The sequence below is a fragment of the Lolium rigidum genome, chromosome 2 (genome assembly GCF_022539505.1).
Source record: "Lolium rigidum isolate FL_2022 chromosome 2, APGP_CSIRO_Lrig_0.1, whole genome shotgun sequence".
NCBI lineage: Eukaryota > Viridiplantae > Streptophyta > Magnoliopsida > Poales > Poaceae > Lolium > Lolium rigidum.
The window spans coordinates 81717254-81738859 of record NC_061509.1 but is presented as its reverse complement, the minus strand read 5'-3'; the positions used below and the strand labels follow the sequence as shown (position 1 = coordinate 81738859).

Below are 21606 nucleotides of genomic sequence, written 5' to 3'. Positions count from 1 at the left end.
GGTCCATGCACTTTCAACAGTGAACTACCACCCATGTTGACTTTGGCAGTATGGGTGGGACGTCCCGTTTTTCCCGGGTAACGTCACTCCAATCTTGTCGGGGGTACCTCTGCCACTGCTCCACATCGTGGGTATAGTGTCTGGTAGATACGGGGCAAAGGAAAAGTCCCGTCCACCGTATCTGCCCACTGTAGAAGTCATCCACACATGACGGAGATGCATGAAATTACTGTTGACACTTCCCTTCCTGTGTCCAAGGGTGTGGGTCACTGCTAACGCTTTCCTTTCCGGGTCGATGGTCTTGGCGGGGTAGTGCATACTCCCATAACGGGACATGCCAACACGTTGATAGGGAATTCCCCGACACTTTTATGGTACTCTTTTTTGAGCATGCATATTGCAGATGTAGATCCTGTACGTTTCCACACTCTTCTTCTTTGAGCGAAAACTATTGCGGCCCACACTTCCCGTGTTCATGGGGATCCTGATATCCACATTGCCGATATTTATTCATAGTAGCCCCAGAATTGGTAAGTATGTTACTACTTAATTGTTACTAACCTTCCACATGTAGGCTTCTAATAGTAAGCTCGCATATGTTCAAGTGCAACACAATAATTTTATCCACAAGGTGGACAATCCTAAAATAACAAAGAACAACAGATCTATATAGATAATATATATATATATACATCAAGGACAAACATAAAGCAATATTGCATCTGAATAAATCATCTCATAAGATAAGGATCCACCATTAAGTTAAATAAACAATGACGCAGTCATATAGAGCATCTCATGCATTCTTAATAAATGTGAGTACATAGAGAGATATGATCATCTAGTGCTACTTCTTACTCTCAATTCACGGTGGAGATCAACAAGGACGGTGGAGATCAACAACGATGTGATGGAGGAAGATACTTATATATGAATACTGTGTCGCTTTTCTTGTTCTTACCACCCTTCATAGTCTAGGATTCTTTCCTTTTCTTATGACCTCCGTTCAGTTTAAAGTAGTTTTTACAAGGTAACACTTCCCCAACCTTCGTGAATCACCAGTTCATGGTAGTCGAGTCCCCAAATCCTCGGGTGCCCAAAATCGTGTTTCCCGTGGGAGAAGTGTGAACCGCAAATAAGCATATTTTAAAGTGAGAGACCTCTCTCTTGTTATTATTAAACCTAAAGGGTGGTTGTTCCTCTCAAGTTCATGGTCAACCCACATTCTCCTTCGTCACGCTATGAGCAAAGACAAAATAAAAAATAAATTCTATTTTTTTTGGTGCACATGGAAATTTACTTAGAGTGGGGGTGAATACCACATATAGGTACATACGGTGGACATGTAACATTTAATGTTTGCAATAAAATGCCACTTGCAATCAAGACCATGTCATGCATCCTTGGTTTAAAAATTCTAAACAAATGCATTGAGGGAAATCAAATCACCTCATACTCCTATTTGTCTCCTTATGTTAAATGGCCTTGAAAAGGTCTAATTTTGAAAAAATAAAAATATATGAAGCTTCTATAGTATGTTTAGAAGCTTTTGTAATAAGAAGGTTGATGGACAAATAAGGTAAGTGAATATTTTTGGGCACAAAAATGTGATTGGAAATGATAAATATCGTCCATACAATTACCCACGCACCCGGTGGTAAACCTAAGGAGGCAAATCGCGAAGACACAAGTTCTGAGCACTTAACGATCGTTCTGGGATGTATCATGCGGCGTTGGCACCGCCTTGTAAATTAGTTTCACCCGGGCAATCAAATGAGATTGGACACACAAGGAAGGATCTAAAGGGGCAACTTGCAGAAGGGCCTCCATCTCCACCCTAGCTCAGATCCTGAAGGATCTAGCATTGATTTTCATCATCATCATCATCACCATATCCGTCACCATCATGAACCCTCCATATATATTGTTGTAATAATTTCAAACCCTAGTGTGGACTTGCACATGTAATTTTTTTGGACCCTGATACTCCATTCATATAATCATGACGATGTTGTTTGCCTTAATGTGCGAGTAGTTTCAGTAGTTCTTGGGGAATGGAGAAACCCTAGCACCACCATGAATTGAATATGATTATGATGTCTTGCCTTATATAAGTGTGTTTTTTCGATAAAGGGAATATATTAATATCAAAAAGATACCAATTACACCCACCTCTGCAACAACGCACCACCCTAATGGCACTACAAATGCACACAACTAAAAAAAAGGAAAAGAAAACTAAGAAACAAATGTCCCGCTACAACATCTCAGGCCTAACAACAGCAATACATCCACCGCCAAGACAACACCTGAAATACAGACTCTCCAAAAACAACGTCTCCAAGAAGGGAACAGTGCTCTAACACCATCGTCGTCCGATCATAGATCTTAAGTTTTCACCCTGAAGATAGTCCCCACTCTCAAAACAATGCCTCCAACAAGGTCATTGCCAAGCACAACCAGTTAAGGTCAGACCTTGGGTTTTCACCCTGAAAGGTAGGACTCTGAACTTCACCTGTGTTGTCGCCCCCACTTTCATACCGCTGCTGTGAAGCCCGGAACACCAAGCAAGTCTCTCAACAACGCGGAGACTTGAACCTCCCTTAGCTAGCCTCCCTTATATAAATGTGTAGTAACTTTCTTCAATGAGGTTGTGCGAATGTCAACCACGCAATATTTCGCTCCTTGCGGACTTTGGAGGAAATTATCGTTGTGTGTGGTTGGTGGTACGCGGGTGCAAGTGACATGATATGCTGCCTACGCCGCCATGTATTGACAAGGGAGAAATAGAAGATTCAAAGAGTGCCACGGGAAGAACCTTTTAATTACAAGTTTTTCGGCTGCTTGCTATATGAAGAAATTGTTGTGGTTATGAGAGGTGTAATGCATAAGCATATGCTTGCATCTATGTATGGGACTCCTTTCCCTGCACATGAATACAACCAAGACATGTTGTATCTTATTTACATTCTAAAAATGCTAATGGCAAACCAGTAATTCCCCCAGAACCCCTTTAGCCCTATGGCAGTTTCATAATCTTTACATTGTTTATTCTCTATTAGCACCTTCTACTTGCCTTTCTTTAATATTGTTTTTCTCTCAACACACAAAGTCGAAAACACTTTCAGCACGTTCTTGCTTGCGATCTAGGGGTCTGTTCGGTTTCAGAACCGGATGGAACGGAATGGAATCAAGTCGTTCCTCAGGGCGATTCCTGCGTTCGGTTCTGGGATGGAACGGAACCAACGCGTTCCTCAAAAGCGAATATTCTCTATAGATCCGGAACGAGCCCGTCCGGCCGATTCGGTCGAACGAAGTTGAACGGGCTCTGTTATCGTGCAAATCCCTTCTTCCCCGCGACCTCCTCTCTCTCCCCTCTCTCGAGCTCATGCGCGCCGGCGGGCCTCCCCTCACCGCCGCCCTCCTCCCTCCGCCATGCTCGCCGCCCTCCGCCATGCTCGCCGCCCTCCGCCACCCTCGCCTCCTTCCCCGGCGATGCGGCGGCGCGGCATCCTCACCGCCACCCTCCGCCCTCTGCCATGCCCGCCGCCCTCCGCCACCCTCGCCTCCTTCCCCGGCCCCGCCTCCTCCATCGATGGGAGTTCCTCGCGCCACCCGGCCTCCCCTCCCTCGAGCTCCTCCCTCTGCTCCGACGGTCGCTGACGCGGGCGAGGGCGCGGAGGTCGCCGGGCGCGGGCGCGGGCGTAGTGCGACCTTGCTCCTCTCCTGTGGACTGTGGTCTAAAATTGGATGTTTAGACTAATTAGATTAAATTAGGGTCTAATTAATTGGGTGTTTAGACTAATTAGATTCCATTCCATTCCACCCCTTCTGAAATCAACCGAACACCTAGATGAAAATGGGATGGGATGGGATGGAATGGAACCATTCCATTCCATTCCACTTCATCCAAAAACCGAACAGATCCTAGAGAATTACCTGCAACTCCATTTGGCAAACGATAAGAAGATACATATAGACCTCTACCAACAGCTCCACCATGATTTGAAATTCTTACTTTTGAAACTAGCTACTTACAACATGTGCACTTCCGGTCAAGCTAAGTTAACTTTATAATTTTGTAGAAAAACTAGCAATAAATATTATACTATAGAGATATCTAATAAAATTAATTTTATAATGTACGTGTGAATGATTTATTCTAGAAACTTGGTTAACTTTACATAATTTGACTTTAAAAATATAGATTTCATTTATTGGGATGGAGATAGTAATAATCTAATTTGTTCTCATAGCCACGGCCATCAGCAAATACTACTCCCTCTGGCCCTGAATACCTGTTGCATGTTTAGGCAAAATGTAGGCTAAAATATATCTACTCCTAGATTTTTATACTACAGTTAACACGGAGACCTGTATACAGCTAGAAGCATATCTCACGTACACATCAGCACTCTCCATAGGTATATGCTCCAACAATTAAAGCGGAGATATCCTTGGTGGATTTCCATTTCCGACGAAACCGAACAGAGAGCCCAATGCAGTCTCCGGCGTCGCCATGCGCAGTTGTGCGCACACCACACACGCAAAATGCCGAATGTGCCACCCGATCAGATTGGACCCTACTCAGTGGGAAGAACTCACGGCCTGTCGCCTGTCGGTCCACTCCTAGACCGTGACGACCACGGTAAACTCAAGTCCACTCTACAGGGGCAGAACAGTCACTACGCACTCTCTCGGCCGGCTGGACACTCTAAAACCTCGCACTGTCTCGGCCTGGCTGGCGTCTGATCTCTCTTTGTCGCTTCGAGTTCTCCGACGGAGACAAGGGGCGGCGCCATGGGCTCGAGCAATCTCGAGCAGACCAACGCGCTCTTCAGGAAGAATATCGTGATCCAGGTGACGCGTCCTGGGATCTCCCCCCTCCTCTGTATTTTCGGTTTCTTGGTGTCCAGGTCGAATTGTATCCCGCGGAATTGGCCTTTCTTGTTTTTCCTCATCTTCTTCTTCTGTTCTTGCCTGCAAAATTCGACAGAAATGCATCTTGTGTGATCCTGCATGTATCCCGCGGATTTCACTCAAGAGGAGTCATGATGTTCATCAGATGATCGATCCTAATTAATTGGGCCTGTGTTATCATGCTATTAGTTCTGGCCAACAAAGATGCAGCAAGTACATACGATTTTGGTTTCAGGATCCAATTTTGCAACAAGTATAGGGAGTTCCAAGTTTTCAAACGCCAAAATCACACCTTAGATGCTTGCGAAACCTCTTTGAATTGCAGGGTTCCAGGGTTTTCTTTATAGAATTTCTTTTCTGTAGAACTAGAGTTGTCAAACAATGCCCCCAATTTGATGGCATAACAAACATAATCTCTTTTTTTTTTCGAGAAAATTCAATTTATATAATATCTCTCTGTCACCAGAATATATGTTCTAAAATCCTGTAGAATTATGTAACACTACCCCGTGACATCATACTTCAATGTCTAATTCCCTTGAGAAGATTATTTCAGTATATATGTTATACTATATTTCTTCCTGTTTTCTGTTTCTAATTTTCGGGATAAAGAAACCCTGGCTCTGATTCATCTGAGTCTGTGGCTTCTCCAATTGGCAGAGGCGCGCCCGCAAGACCAACTGCTGCCTCATCTTTTTCCCGCTGATCATCTGCGGGGCCATCGGCGGCCTACAGATCACCATCGACCGCCAGATAGCCAAGAACGAGCGAGAACATCCAATCCTCGTGGACTGCTCCTGCAACAATGCCGTCGTGTCGGGCAACAGCACGGGGGGCGCGGTGTGCTCGGACTCGTGCCCTCTGCCTCGCGCCCCCAAATGGCCACCCGTGCTGCAGATCCCGTCGCCATCGTCGAGTAACCCGTTCTTCTACGACGGCGGCGCGTCGTGCAGCGCCGGCGCCGCGGCGCCTGGGTCCTGCGCCGCGAGGTTCCTCGTCACCGGCACCAACCAGTCCTTCGTTTCAAGTATGCCGTAAACTCTGTTCTTTCCGTCAGTGCGTGGTAAAGTTGAAGTTACATCTACGGATGCAGAGTTACTCTCTATTGTTAGTGTCGGGTTTTGACAGAATTTTGCTATATGCAGGTGTGATGGGTAACATGATCCCCGTGCAGAGCATGTCGGTGAACGTGTCGGCTGACGACATCTCCGCGCTAGCCGATTTTGTTCTGGTAGTACTTTCCGTTCCCCTAGTCATGTGTTCTGAATGATCCTTGTTGTTCTGGGAATCCCGTGACGTATCCAAAACTGCAGGTTAACAGGTACTATATGCAAACAACACTGTCTAATCCTCCAGGAGTGAACTCATTTCTTCAGAACACATGTACTCCGAACCTGACACTTTCATATGCTTATATAGAAGGCAATGAAACTGTCAGCCAAGGTAAAAAAGAGTTCTCATAAAAGTTCAAACCTGTACTTGTTACTGAGCAATGATCGTCGAAGCCTTTTAGTAGAGAAACTTTCAGCAACTTTCTAGCAATTTCACCCAGTTGCAGTGCATTTTAGTTATTTCTGATGTTTACTGAAATCCGGAGCAGATGTGAATTGCACGGAAGGATTAATGCTCTGGCGCGACAATTCGTGGCTCGTTAGTGATGAACTGTATAAAGCATACTATGAAGGGAACAAGACAAATGAAGTTGCTGCAGGTAAAACCTTTCCAACTTATTGTATCATTTCTTCTACTCTACTACTCACTAATATTGAGTTATATTGTTTCCAGCGTACGACTTCTTAAGCTCTGATCTGAGCAACTTTAACTTGGTCATTTCATATAACTCGACAAACAAGTTTGGTGATGCGGACACAGGAATCTCTATCATCCAATTACATGGGCCATGGGAAGCACCTAGATTGCTTCAAGTTCCAAGGTTAACAAATATGGTATGACTTTTCTCAGTTTAGAGAAGAATAGTACATTCTCAAAATATGGGATAACCTCTCTCTTTTTCTTAACTGTGTATTTGCAACTTCTTAGTTCTGTACAAATTAGCTTAGTGTCTTACTAGCACACCATTCTTCATGTCACAGACTCAATTCGCATAGTGTTGTCTTTGTTGTTAAATTATTGTTGCTCCCACTTTATAGAGTTTCATTTTGCAGGCATCAAATGCATACCTTCATTTAAGAGGCAATGCTCTCAAGATATCATTAGATTTTGTTAAAGATATGCCTAGAGCAGCTAAATCATTTAGCTTTGACATATCTTCAATAATAGGACAGCTGCCTTATCTATGGACTATGATGCTTCTTTTCCCGGTATGGCAGATCTTTATACATTTATTTTCAATGCCGGTCAATTTGAAATATTTACTTATTCTGAGAGTTTTACAAGCAAATAAATATGGTAGCAACCTTTTCATCTTATAGAATGAATTGATATTGCAGGTAATTTTGACCAACCTTGTATATGAGAAGCAAAATAAGCTTAGGATCATGATGAAGATGCATGGTCTTGGTGATTTGCCATATTGGACTATAACCTATTCGTATTTTATCCTTCTATCAACGCTATACATGCTGTCCTTCATGATATTTGGTGTTGGACTCAGTAAGATAATACTTAATTACTACAGATGTTTTTCACTTTGACAATCTAGGAAATGTTATTTCACCAATTTTAATTGGTTCTTGTTATGATCAATCAATGTTATTATTTAGTATTGTGATAAGTTTATTTGATAAAAGATTGTCATCGAATTGTTACACTTTAGAAGGATATTTCTTATATTTTTGTTTTATTTTCAGGAATATCATTCTTTCGACTAAATAATTATGACCTGCAGTTTGTGTTCTACTTTGCTTACATGAACTTGCAAATTTCATTTGCATTTCTTGTGGCTACATGCTTCTCAAATGTGAGGACAGCTACTGGTATGCTTCCATAAATAGTATTGGCACAGTCCTTCCATCAGATGGTGTAAAATTATCCACTCTGATTATTTGGCATATCACGCTGCAGTGACAGGATATTTCTACATATTTGGGTCCGGACTTATAGCAGAATTTTTCTTCAAGCCATATATTGAAGACATTTTCCTCTCCGGTACTGTATATATGCGATTTTATCTTTGTAGAATATAATTATGCAGTTGACATTAAGATTTTAGGGCTTCTTTCATGTAACCTTTTGTTCCTTCACTCCAATAATTTTGTGTGGAACTTTCCTGTTTGTTCATTTCAAGGAAGCTGGATTATACTTTTGGAACTTTTTCCTCCATTTTCTTTATATCGCATTGTGTACGAGTTATCACAATCTGCATTACTGGTAAGTGTTATGGGTTCCACGGGTATGCAGTGGAGGGACCTGAGTGATACCAAAAATGGGATGAGTAGTGTTTTAACCATAATGATATTCGAATGGATCCTATTCATGTCATTATCATTCTATTTGGATCACTTTGGTTCCTTTCAAAACGGAATAAGAAAAGCAGTATTACTTCTTCACTCACACCGGGCTGCAAAGCGATCTTCAGCAGCTCAACAGCAGACCATGCAAATTCAAGAGTTCAAAGCTTCTGTTGAAATGGAGAGGACAGATGTTATCAAAGAGGTGTGTTATGTTTGTCCCATACATATATATTAACTCTGTTTTCTGATCCATTCTGTTAACCTTATGATCATTGGCATGTTAAAATTTGAGTCTAGCCTCTGGAGTTACATATTTTCTTCTTCTCTACACTTAACCAAAATTCACTGATGTATATAATGTGGTAGCAGCTTAGCCTAGAGTGTAATTCTAGTCCTGCGTGAATAGGTTTCTTGCTGAACCTTATGACAGAGTACTAATATAGCTTTGCCATATTTGCTTACAGAGAGAAATAGTTGGACAGCTATTACAGGAACCAAATAGTAGTTATTCAGTCATATGTGACAACCTTAAGAAAGTGTATCGTGGAAAAGATGGCAACTCAAAGAAAATTGCTGTCAGAGAGTTGTCCCTTTCAATGGCTCGTGGGCAGTGCTTTGGTGTTCTTGGTCCAAATGGTGCTGGAAAAACCACTCTCATCAACATGGTAAGTATAATAGATACTATAATTTACTACAGGGCTACCCTCGGGAAAGTATTTAATACGGGGTCTGATTTCATTATATTTTATTAAGATTTTATGCCTCCTAGATGTACGAACCAAACAGATATCCCGCAACAGGTGGAGTTTTTGTGAATTATGTCTAGCACAGCCTGTTCTGGGAAATATGACCATTTTAAAAGTGCAGCCGTACATTTCTGTGCATCAAGAAAAATTTGTGTACTAGCAGTTGCTGTGGATTATGTCTAGCACAATCTATGGTTTTGTGTACTAGCAGGACGAATTGAAGAATTTGCTTTCCATGCATTCCAAATGGTTCTAGCTATAGTGCATAACTATTGGATGCGAATTTTTGGCACATGGGTGCTATGCATGGTACCCCATAAAGCCCAAAATTTGTAGTAATTTCAAATATTTTAAAAAATCCAAATCCTCTTGGAAACAAAAGATGATCAAGTATTGTGACCAAAATTCGTAGTAATTTCAAATATTAAAAAAATATTTGGGCTCGAAATGCTAGGCAAGAAAGACAAATTTATGACAAATATAGTGTGAATAGTACATGGACATGGGGCTTTCCGAGTTTCTCTTTTTTACCCAGGATGCAGTGATAGTAATTCCCTCGCGGGATATTTTTATACAAGTGCAATACTTAATCATCTTTGGTTCCCAAATGGAGTCTGATTTTTTGAACTTTTTTTTTGAATTATTGTGGATTCTTTTTGGATGCATGGGGTGCTTTGCACCAACGATTAAGTGTCGCTCGACAAGTCTAGACTTGTCGCACGACAAGTTTACGTGTCGCAACTCTGATGTCGACACGTGACAAGTTGAACTTGTCAATCGACAAGTTGACTTGTCGGTGACAAGCCTCGACTTGTCTAGGTCAATTGGTCGAGCAACAAGTTGTATGCATGGGATATAATATCCTCCTGAAACCCTACGACCCAGTTTCTGGTCACATTTCCCTCCCCCAGCCGCCTCTCCCCTGTTGCCCATCCCCTGGCGCCGCCTCTCCTCTGGCCACCGCCGGCTCGCCGGTGCCGCCGCTTCCACCTCTCCCCTGGTTTGTCTCCACTCCCTCCTCGAAATAGGCTTTCGCCCCGCTATATTAATATAGCAACCACACGGTACAACTGTCACAAGGTTCAACTGCTGGGGCATCAGCACAAGCACGCCCAAAAAAAAACATAAAAGAAAGAAAGGAGAAAGAAGGTCGACAAGGTCGGAACGACGAAAACAAAGATGCCCTATAGCCGCTGCGCCCTCTGGAGAATTCCCACCATGTTCCTAGCACATTGAAGCCCCGCGTACCAAGCAACACCTCCAAGAAGGGATGCGACGATGACGACGCTGCTGCCCGGACTAATCCTGGGGTTTCCCCCGGTACGCGCAGGGACAAGGGAGGAAGGTTTCACCCAACACCCTTCAGGAAGGGAAGATGGCGCCCGCAGGCGTCACCGCATCGGTGTCGGCCAGACTGACAGAGATTTCTCCCGACCCTCGCAACCCTGCCCCGGACGCTCCATCGTGCTCCACCAAACACACCGCCCACCAACTTGCGCCACCACGGCCATAGGGACACCACCGCCGTCAAACCGCGACCAACGAACCGAAGCCAGCAGGACCAAGGAGGATCCCAAAACCGAGGAATGGCGAGGTATTGGACACGCAGGAGGGAACCACCTCCACCGCCAGCGGCGGTACCAGTCCGGCCACCTGCCCTGCCCACCGGAAGCGGCAGCGCCGCTCGGAACCGACCCATCGAGGCCCAGATGGGGCCCAAAGGGCCCGGATCTGGGCCGGAAGGGCACCACCAAGGTGCCGCCCCGCCGCCAACCGGCGACGCCATCACCAGCTCGCCGCCCGGCGCTGCGCAGCCCAAGGAGCCTCGCCGCCGCCGGAACCACCGTCGATCCAGGGAGCACCGCTGCCGGCCGAGGGAGCCCCGCGCTCCCCCTCCAGACGCGCGGGTAGGGGCATCACCGCCGCCGCCGGCACCGCACGGTGCTTTGCCCGGCGGCCTGCGCCGACGGCGGCGGCAGGGGAGGGCGGAGGAGGGAGTCGGGAGAAGCTGGGTACCGAGGGGCCCTCCTGTCGCCCGCGGGGAGCGACAGCGAGGGCCGGGGCGCCGGGGGAGGAGAGGAGGGGCGGGGGCGGAGACGGGGGAGGGCTTGGCGGCGGCGGCGGCGCCGGGGCGGAACCCTAGGCGCGGGGTTGGCGCAGGGAAGCCTCGGCTCCAGTACTCCTACAGGTCACCTTTTGTCTCCACTCCCTACACCATCAATATATATTCCAGTATACCAAAATTGATAGGCTGGTTACTTAGTATTTTTTGTAGTTCCTTGTCGACAACATATCGACAAGTCTAGCACTTGTCTAGACGTGTCTGCTTGTCGGTACCCCAGCGACAAGTTGCAACACGTCGACACGTAATCGTTGCTTTGCACCCATGAGCATGAATGTATTTTCCATAACTAATAGCATATAATCAGGTAGATCATGTAATCAAACTGAAGTACTCTTAACCTGACAACAGCTCACTGGATTTACTAAACCTACGTCTGGCACGGCGTACATTGAAGGAATGGACATACGACTGGACATGGACAAAATTTATACAGGAATCGGTGTTTGTCCGCAGCATGAGTAATTTCTAATCTCTTTCCATCAGTTTTTTTTTTTGAATTAGTGATGTAGGTTAGTTTGACACAATCTTTACTCTGATAAAGATCTGAGCTGGTAGTGGTCTGGTCACCCTAAGATTACTTCTGATGCAGCCAAGAAATTAATTACCGCTGGTAGACATATTTATCATTAATATTTGATTAATTTTATAGATCAATGTATGATTACAGTACTTCTTTTTTGGAAAAAGAAATTATAGTCGTTCTTTATTTTACATTAAGTTAAGGACTATGAACAACTCAAGCAATCCAAAAAAAAATCCGTAGCAGTGCGCGAGCATTTGGCTAGTGTAGTTTTAAAATTGTGATTGTAGTCACTTTCTCCTTCTCTGACTGTCATCATGCAGCCTGCTTTGGGAAACACTGACTGGCCGAGAGCATTTGTTGTTCTACGGAAGGCTCAAGAAATTGAAGGGTACACAATTAGCTCAGGTACTGCGTTACAGTATTTAAGATGGTGATATTTTAAATGCAGTTTGTATGAACTCGACTTAAGCCACCATTTACCACTAGATACTGAAGCACCATAATATTCATTTCCATGACCAGCTGACCAAACCTGAGCTCATCACTTGCACATCGGGCTGATTTGTTTCTGAGCTAACCCGTACACTTCACAAATTTTCCACCACAAATTCAAAGCCATAAAAGCATTTATCTGAACAATTAGGACTCATTATATACCTAGGCTTAATATAAAAGTGGATGTCAAAATAAGCGATACACATTTTAGTTTTCTGATGCAGTCATAATTCCAGGCAAGAATTAGCATATTCACATATTCCTGCCCACTTTCCTGGACTCAGCATTTCCTCTTACGCAGAGAACTCGCTGTTTTATCATCACATATTGCCATTTGCTTGAATGGAAAACCAAATCATTATTAAGCAACTACTGAAACATCCCCATGTTTTCTTTTCAGGCTATCAAACAATCTTTGAAAAGTGTGCGCTTGTTTGAGGGTGGTGTTGCAGATAAGCTTGTAGCAAAATACAGCGGTGGCATGAAGCGTCGTCTCAGTGTTGCAATCTCTCTAATTGGTGACCCAAAGGTACTTTTTTTTATGAGCAGAATTCATGCATGATTCTGCGATCTTCTGAATTTTTTTGCTTGGAGAATTTTGTAGGTTGTTTATATGGATGAACCTAGTTCGGGCTTAGATCCCGCATCAAGGAAAGACTTATGGAATGCCGTAAAGTCTGCTAAACAGGACAGGGCCATAATTCTCACGAGTACAGTACTTTACCTTCAATTCTCAAACAGCAGTATATTTTCAGTTCAGTACCACATTATTGCGTGTGTCTGTGCAACTTGAGCTTGATACCGCATCATCAAAGTTGAAACTTACTTCCATCAATATTGCAGCACATTCAATGGAAGAAGCCGAAGTTCTGTGCGATCGAATAGGAATAATTGCGAATGGTACCTTGCAGTGCATCGGAAACTCAAAAGAGGTGCATCAACATACGCCGATAAATTTATCATACCTCGCAAATGATCATTGATCTCGGATGCTAACACAGCCACTCAATCTGCCTTTTCCAGCTGAAAACCAAGTATGGAGGATCATATGTACTGACAATAACGACTGCGGCAGGTGAGGAGGCAGAGGAGGTGGACAAACTAGTTCAGTCCATCTCGCCTGGGGTGAGCAGGGTGTACCATATCTCTGGGACGCAGAAGTTTGAGATGCCGAAGCAGGAGGTCAGGATATCAGACGTGTTCTATGCCATGGAGAATGCAAAGAGTAGGGTGACGATTCTCGCCTGGGGCCTGGCTGACACTACTCTGGAGGACGTGTTCATCAGAGTTGCCAGGGAGAGCGAGGCATCCTCTGTTTGCAGCTCATCATAGTTGTGGCTTCAGATATATGTATAGAGAATTAGCAATGCACTGAGCTTGTAAGGCTTCAAATGAGTTTGGATCATGCCTGGTGTAGCTTCAGATTATCAGATATATGTGACTAGCAGGAATGATGAATTAGTAAAAAAAATGACGCGATATTTAAAATGAGGTTACATTAAAAATACAATCATAAACTGAAGTAAACTTATTACATACAAACAATACTGTAGTTTGAAAATGAAGAAGTCAAGGGACACTCATGAATAACCAGGAAATATAGCAATTATAATTTCATAATGTTTGTAAAGTATTTGGTTGTTTCTCTTATCCCTGCTTTTTTGTTCCAGCAAACGTGTCTATCAGTTTTTTTTCATTTTTATATTTCAGAATTATATTACTAACTTTTCTGTATTATTTTTCTGCTTTTAAATATTATTTGTCCGATTTTTACAGATTTAAATAGGTTTTCTGATTTTCAGAACTTAACACTTTGTAAAATAAGTTATTAAGAATCTTCAAATTTATTAGAATATTTTGTTCGGTGTATTCTCCTTTGAAAGACTTTTTTTGTAAACTAGGTTGCCGTTTGTGTAAAACCACTGCCACATTATTAATCAAATTACCTTTTGTTTTGTTTTGAGAGATAGGTACAAAGCAGGTACCAAACGGTAGGCAAAAGCTATATATATATATGGAAAATAGTGGGCGACCATGGGTGGTAGCTATGCGCATGCATCCAACCATTAGATCTTGTATAGCGAGCATGAAACTGCAGCGAGAGAGCACAAAGTATTAACAGAAGTAGGCAACACCGTTAGTAGCACGTCCACTCATTAGTCCACGAACTCAATTTATTCTCCGTCGTACCATTCTCCATCGTCTCCCCAACCCATCTTCCCCACCCGTCCTCTTTTTCCCTCCCCAACCTTCGCCCACCTCCTTCCCCTGGCCGCACCTCCTCCTCCCTGTCGACTGGCCACATCCCTGTGCCGATCCCGGGAACAGAGCTTGCCTCCACGCTTAAACATTCCTGGCCTCCTGGGGTGTTCCAATTTTGCTCCGCATGCAACCCATTGGCAGGCTCTATCTTTGGCTGAAAATTCGCTTTAATGGCAACTTCAATGGGTATCTAAGATGTATAATGTTTGAGAACACATGCCTTCTCTTAATAGTCCACATCATTTAAAAAAACGATAAATATTAAGAGCATGTAAAATGGTGATATTTTAGAAGTGCCATGTTGGATACTAAGATGGAAGAAAGAGAAAGTTGAAAAAATAATTTTTATTCTCTTAACTAAGAGATGATCTTTTAGCATAATTTATTTCACCACATTTTTAGGATGTCTAATTAACAAAGATAAGACTAAAAACTTACGCATTGCATATCATATTTTATGATCATATCTAAATTACGCTGGAAGGTTACGATAAGACAGGTCTTATCAAGCATTGCACATACCTTTATTATTATCCATTACAATAAATGATAATTAATTATTTTTTGTAGGAAATTGTGTGGCTAAGAAAGACAAGTCGTACAATGAAAAAACTAGTCTTCTCTTATTTCATAAGAGATCATCCTTTAGCTAAGGGAAGATAATTCTTTTTTCTTTCTCTCTGCTCCAACTAAGCAAAAATCCTACTTGGCCGTAAGAAAAAGCTGACCTCACCCTATTTTACTTGCCTTAAAAAAGCCACACGCTAAAAAATCTATTAGACGCTGTTTTGGCAGCTTAGCTGTCAACACCCGGATTTTTAAGTCCAGATGCCTATTATGCCATTCCTCGCAATCCCAGGAATATTGTTTTTGCGAGACATAATAGATTGATATCACAACACATCATTCATTACATACCATACTTGTCTTACAAATAAAGGATCACATGATCCAGTCTCATTACAATAATAGATGATCTATTGATCAATTACAAAACACATAGCGGAAGCGAAGTAGCGAACTAGTGTTGACGTCAGGAGTGATCCTAGTTGTCGTAGACGTCCTGCTGTCCTTCTTCCGGGTTCTGATACTCCTCTTCATAGTATGTCCATTTGAATAGCCAGGGACACAGCCATGAGTACTTTAAAGTACTCGCAAACTAATACTAAGGTAAATACTAGCAACTATAGTAAGGGGGTGCTAAGCTCTAGTTTCATTTGCATAAAGCCAGTTTTATTTCATAAGCACTTTAATAATTAAAGCCTCTTTATTTAACTCAAGTGGGAACATTAGTGTCATTCCCACAACTCCGTTGTGATTCAAAGTCAAAGTCACCTTTCAATTCAAGTCACAAGTCACCATTCATATTTTTAGAAAAGTTCTGGTGACGGAACAGTATGGCCTTTCCAACTGTCCATGACCGCGGACGCGGCTATTCGAATAGGTTTACACTGTGCAGAGGGTGTACACTTGTGCCACAACAATTGCAATAGTTCGTCAGAGGTAACTGGCCCTGATTTATCGTACGCATTACGCGAACTACCAATCCTAACCTTTCATTTACATACCCTAGTATAGGCACCTCTCCCCATGAGCTTGGCCTCCCGGTGAAAACAAACCGTCAACCCGGGAACTGCACAGGGCTTGGGTAGGACATTCACCTCATTTCACGTCATTTCACTTTCAATGGAGGCAGCCTCGACATAACCCCTATGACGCTTGTTCAGAGGGAACCCATACTAAAATACATAAGTTTCCAGTCAAGCCTTACCCAGATTCAGGTATTGTGGGGGTACTTAAGAATTGGAAAGGTATCGCATCCGAACCCAACCATCAGTTTTGTAAAATTCACCAAGTCATTCATCAGTCATATTCACCTTCAAAATCTTTCAATAGAATGACTCATCATTCCAAGGTTTTCAAAGTCATTTCATTTCACAAGTTCCCAACTAGAGTAGTCACTTTTAATGTTTAGCACTAGCAACTAGTGATGAGGGGTGCTAAATAGCTTATAGCTTTCTAGGCTAAGTGTGATGCTCTTGTACTACTCCATAACTAAACCAAGCGAATCATGAATCAAAAAGTAACTTTGATAAATAAGATTTAATAAAGCTTGCAAGGTAAAAACTTGGGATATGACCAATAGACATAAGGTAAAAATATAATGGTGCCTTGCTCTTGTAGAGCTTTGCATTAGTCTAGCTTGCATTGATAATAGCTTGCCTTGATTGGTGAGGTGATCAAAGTTTTCTTCTTCTTCCTCTTGGTAGAATACATCTTCTTCTTGATAGTCTCCGGTACTAGCGTCTATAAACGAATACGAGGATACAATCACCAAACAACACTTAAGTAGTCTTAATTAGCCTTAATGGCTCACTCAAAATGATCTAGCATCATTACTTAACATTTATTAAAAATTAGGCTAGGGTTTCCTTACTTAGTATTAGGAAAATAATTTCCTCTCATTGAAATGTGGATTAGGGTTTCTATTTAGTTCTTTGGAGAAATAAATTCCTCTCATTGAATCTTCTTAAGGTTTAATCTTCTCAAATAACCATGTATGATCACATGTTGACCAAGGTCAACACTTCACACTTATCATTTGAGAAAAATGATTTAAATGAGATTCATCATCTCATGCAATTTAAATAACCAATGTGATTTAATATCCTCAAGTGAGCAAGTGTGAGACCATCTAACTAAGGACCTCACATTACTTCATAACACTTGGGAAAGTGATTTAAATGAGGTGCTACACCTCATAGATTGAAATTCCTAAAATTTGAAATGGTTTAAATGGGCTAGTTATTGACTACATAGCCAACATTTTACTTCTAGCCCATGATCATGTACAGAAACCATGTGATATGTTTACATAAACAATTAGAGTTTGTGAAATGTGAATTATGAGAGGTGGAATCACCTCAAAATTCAAAATGGTTGATTTTTAATAATTATTTGAAATCTGAAAAGTCTCTGAATTGTTAATTTTACCATTCAAATTCTACAAAAGTTCTGGGGTTCAAACCAGTGGGATTAGTTAGATCATTTCATAAGGATTCTGTAACATTTTGAATCACTAAATTTGGGTTTGTAGATTTGAAACTATTCAAATTATAGCAAATGACCAGTATGGAATTTAAACCACAAAAGAATTAAACGAATTTGAATTCTGGGCTTTAGGCAGGAAAGGGAATGGGCCAAAACGAGTGAGAGGGAAATGGGCCAGCCCAGCTAGCGCTGCGGGCCAACTGACAGTGGGGCCTACGCGTCAGTCTCTGTGTAACACCGAAACGGTACCTTCTAACTTGAGCCGTGCGATTAGAAGTTGATCCAACGGTTGATCGTCGTCATCGTCGTCGACGAGAGGGAGGCGCTGGCACGGCGGAGGTAGGGGGTCGGCGGCGAGCTGGGGCTCCGGCGATGGTCGGCGACGATGCAGGAGGAGGTTGTCGAGGATGGGGAGTGCACTGGTATCGGCGGCGTCGCTCGGGGAGGCGTCAATCGACGGATTGATCTGCGGCGGCTCACGGGTCTCCAACGTGCGATTGGGCGGTGGTGGTCACTAATGCGGAGCGGAGAGGGTGCGAGGAGATCGAGTGGAGGGAGAGGAGCGAGTTTGGTGTGAAGAAGGAGGCGCAGGGATGGCTCTATTTATAGATGCTCGAGGTGCTGCGAGGGTGCCGTGGAGGTCATCGACGGCGATGGCGTTCCAGGGCGCGAAGGGGCAAGGTAGGGTGCGCAGGAGGTAGGCGACGTCTAGGCGGTTCTCAAAGTCTAGCTGGCGCAGTGAAGGGAGGAGGAGACGGCTCACGATCATGGCGCGACGGGTATGGTACTGGCGGCAAGTTTGTTGATCATGGCGATGGCGACGGTGCATGCGCGAGCTAGCGAGGTTGTCTAGCATGTAGCTGGTGGTGCGGTGATGGCGCGTGCGAGAGGAGAGAGGTCGAGGAGGACGAGAGCGACCAGGCGACGCGGTGTACTGGCGCGTCCAGAGACGTGCCAGTGCATGCTCTGGCGCGACGTGGCTGGCATGGGCGCGTCTGGGCGTGTCAAATTCTGGCCAATGCCATGCGTTTCTCTGGTCGTGGAGGGTACTAGCATGCGTGGAAGAGTGTATGCGAGCTAGTTGACAAAGTGAAAGTGGCCAGAGAGAGGGAGAGACAAGGAGTGGCATGGGTGTGTCTATCATGGCCGGCATGGTGGAGTTCCTCATCATGCCACCACTTTAATCAGTGCAAAAGGGCTTGTTCTGATGCAGAGGGGGTACATGAGGTTGATGATCACAAATGGAAAGGGGTGGAGGCTAAAATCTGATGGATATTAGGGTGTGTGTCAATTGCAAAATGTTGCCTGCCAAGTGTTCGATGAAATACCCGCATGAAACTTTTTGTTGAATTTTGAAAATATTTTTGGTGCATCTCATTTATATAAATAGAGGAGTAGAATGGTGGTGGGTGGTGGTCAATTTGGTGTTGGTTTGCAAGATTTCAAAAAGAGGCTCATCTTCTCTTTGATTCGAAGTCTCCACTTGGCATCTCTATTCTGGTCAACCTAGGTAGAGTCAACCTTGATGGTCAACACCAAAATGGTTCACCTAGACATGGTATTGGATGAGGTGTCAAGAGTTGGTCAAGTTTAGTTTAAGAATATTCCAAACCAGGGGTGCAAAGTGGGTAACATTTTATAAAAGGGCAAAGTGACCATTATCATATGTGAGAGAGATTTGAATTTTCCTTTGATTTGATTTGTGTTTCTTTGATGCAAAAGGGTTTGTTTTTGATATATAAGTGTTTTACACGCAATGGCACAAGCAAACGTGGCCTTGGTTAAAGATTTGAAAAGTTGGCCAAAGTGTGTGTGAGTGAAAATGGGATTTTCTCACTATTTCATTTCTCTCTATTTGATTTGATTTTTCTTGACTCAAAAGTGATTCTTATTAGTTTAGGAACATTTCCAAACCATTTAAACCATTCCAAAATGTCTAGCTCAAAGATTTGCAAAAATGGCCATAAACACATAAGAGGTGAAATGCCAATTTTTCTTAATCTTCTATTTTGTTTACCTTGGTTTACTTGGGCATGGGTTAGGGTCAGATTAGTGTGAGATTAAGTTTAGAGATGGGTTCACACCATTTGGGGAAGGTAGGAGGGCATAGGACAAGATTTGGTATTATGGCTATGTGCCACACATGTCTCTATGCATATGTTGCATTTGATTTTTAATTGGAGTTTTCTTGACCCAATTGATGTTGTTGAGTGTTGAAATGGTATAAAGGAGTGATCCAACCATTCACAATAAGTCCTAGGGTCAAGATCCTCAAATTCATAAATTTGCTATTTACTCTCATATGCCTCTATGGCATTTTTACTTTCTTTTTATTTTCTTTGGTTTCACCTTGGATTTGGTTTGATAAGTACTAGGTGAAGTTTATGAAGGTTTTCCAAACCTCTAAACAAGGTAGAAAGGCCTAGGGTAAAGTTTTACAAAAATAGCCATAGGCACATAGGCACTTTTCTTATTTAAATTCTTTTTATTTTATTTTAACTTGGATGGTCAAAAGAGGGGTGAGGTTTAGGGTTTAAGATCATTTCAAAATACTTCAACAAGCAATCATGGCAATATCACAAGAGTTAAACATGGGTACTAGGCATAGCACAGGTGGTAATAAAAGTTTTTGTTGGTTCCAAAATTTGGAAATAGGGAAGTTCATTTTCTTTGTTTTGAAATTTTTGGGATGTTACAAACCCTTCCCCCTTAAACAAATCTCGTCCCGAGATTTTAAGAAAAGTTTGGTTCCTAAGAGAGATTGAGCAATTTGATTAACAGGAAAACATACTTGGCATGGCCTGAGGTGCTTCATGGGCTTCAGTGGCATTCATGTGGTAGAGACGGCCGTTGTGGTTGTTCTGGTTCCTTCTGCCTGCGAAGCGGCGCTGTTGCTGGGCAGGTGCAGCAGTATTGGGGGCTGTCTTGGCAAGTTTCTTGGGGCATTCATTTGAGTAGTGGCCTACAGTGCCACATTCATAGCAGGTGATGGTTGCCTTGTCCTTCGGGGTGATGGGGGTAGCATTGCTCCCAGTCCTTGGGGCAGTATTGGTGTGGTTGTTGTTCCCATTGTTGTTGTTGCTGTTGTGGTGGTTGTTGTTGTTGTGGCTGTTGTTGTTGTTGTTGTTGCCTCCGGGCTTCGGGGGTCATCCGTTGTTGTTGGTGTAGTTAGGGCGATAACTCTGAGCAGTTGGCTTGTTGTGTCTTGGGTGAATCCTCCAGAGGAGTTGTTGCGGTACTTCGGGGCATGGTGGGGTCCATTCTGGTTCATCATCCTTCTCTTGCGGTTCTCGTTGGCTTGGTGAAGCTTTCCTTCCATTTGTATGGCTGAGTCTACCAGGGTTTCTAAGTCAGCGAACGAAATGTTCACTAACACAGTTTGCATCTCGTCATGCAGTCCCTTCAGAAATCTCTCCTTCCTTTTCTCATTGGTGTCGGTCTCATCCGGGGCGTACCTTGACAGAGTAAGAAACCTGTCGCGGTATTCCACCACGGACATCCTTCCTTGCTTGAGTTCGCGGAACTCGTCTCTCATCTTCTTGATCAGTCCTTGGGGCACATGGTACTTGCTAAATTTTAGCTTGAAGTATTCCCAGGTCATCATCTGTCCCGCATTCATTGCACGGGCACTTGTCCACCAGGCTCTTGCAGGTCCTGACAGGTAGTGGGTGGCAAACAGTACTTTCTCTGCGGCTTCAACTCCCGCAACTTCCAGGTTGTTCTCCATTGTCTGGAGCCAATCATCAGCATCTAAGGCTTCTTCGGTCTTGTTGAACATTGGAGGGTTGGTGTTCTGAAAATTCTTCAGCTTCGACCCAGGGTGATCGTGGTTTCCATGGCCTTGATTGTTCTGAGCTATCTGTTGCAGTGCAGCAATGTTGGCTTGTCGTTCAGCTCGTTCGACTTCTCGGTCTGCCATCATCATCTGCAGCATCTGCATCATTGCGTCCTGGTTGGTGCTGCGGATTGGTGGGGCCATCTGAACATTGAGGTAGATGATAAGATGAGAGGGAAATTTCTATGGTTTTTTTTTGTTAAAGTTTAAAAAGTTCATAACTTGAAAATTTGAGT

General features: G+C 43.3%; 1 protein-coding gene across 1 annotated transcript; it reads left to right on the top strand.

The window, feature by feature from the left end:
- The first annotated feature begins 4734 nt into the window (after window positions 1-4734).
- Window positions 4735-13718, top strand: LOC124692020 (ABC transporter A family member 8-like). The gene is made up of 18 exons (XM_047225315.1): window positions 4735-4860; window positions 5581-5947; window positions 6066-6151; window positions 6234-6363; window positions 6521-6631; window positions 6706-6866; window positions 7086-7241; window positions 7371-7533; window positions 7731-7856; window positions 7945-8028; window positions 8168-8535; window positions 8798-8998; window positions 11553-11662; window positions 12048-12132; window positions 12623-12751; window positions 12827-12932; window positions 13066-13154; window positions 13246-13718. Exons 1-18 carry the CDS (start codon window positions 4801-4803, stop codon window positions 13552-13554), a joined length of 2841 nt encoding a protein of 946 aa, XP_047081271.1. The 5' UTR covers window positions 4735-4800; the 3' UTR covers window positions 13555-13718.
- Window positions 13719-21606: the final 7888 nt, after the last annotated feature.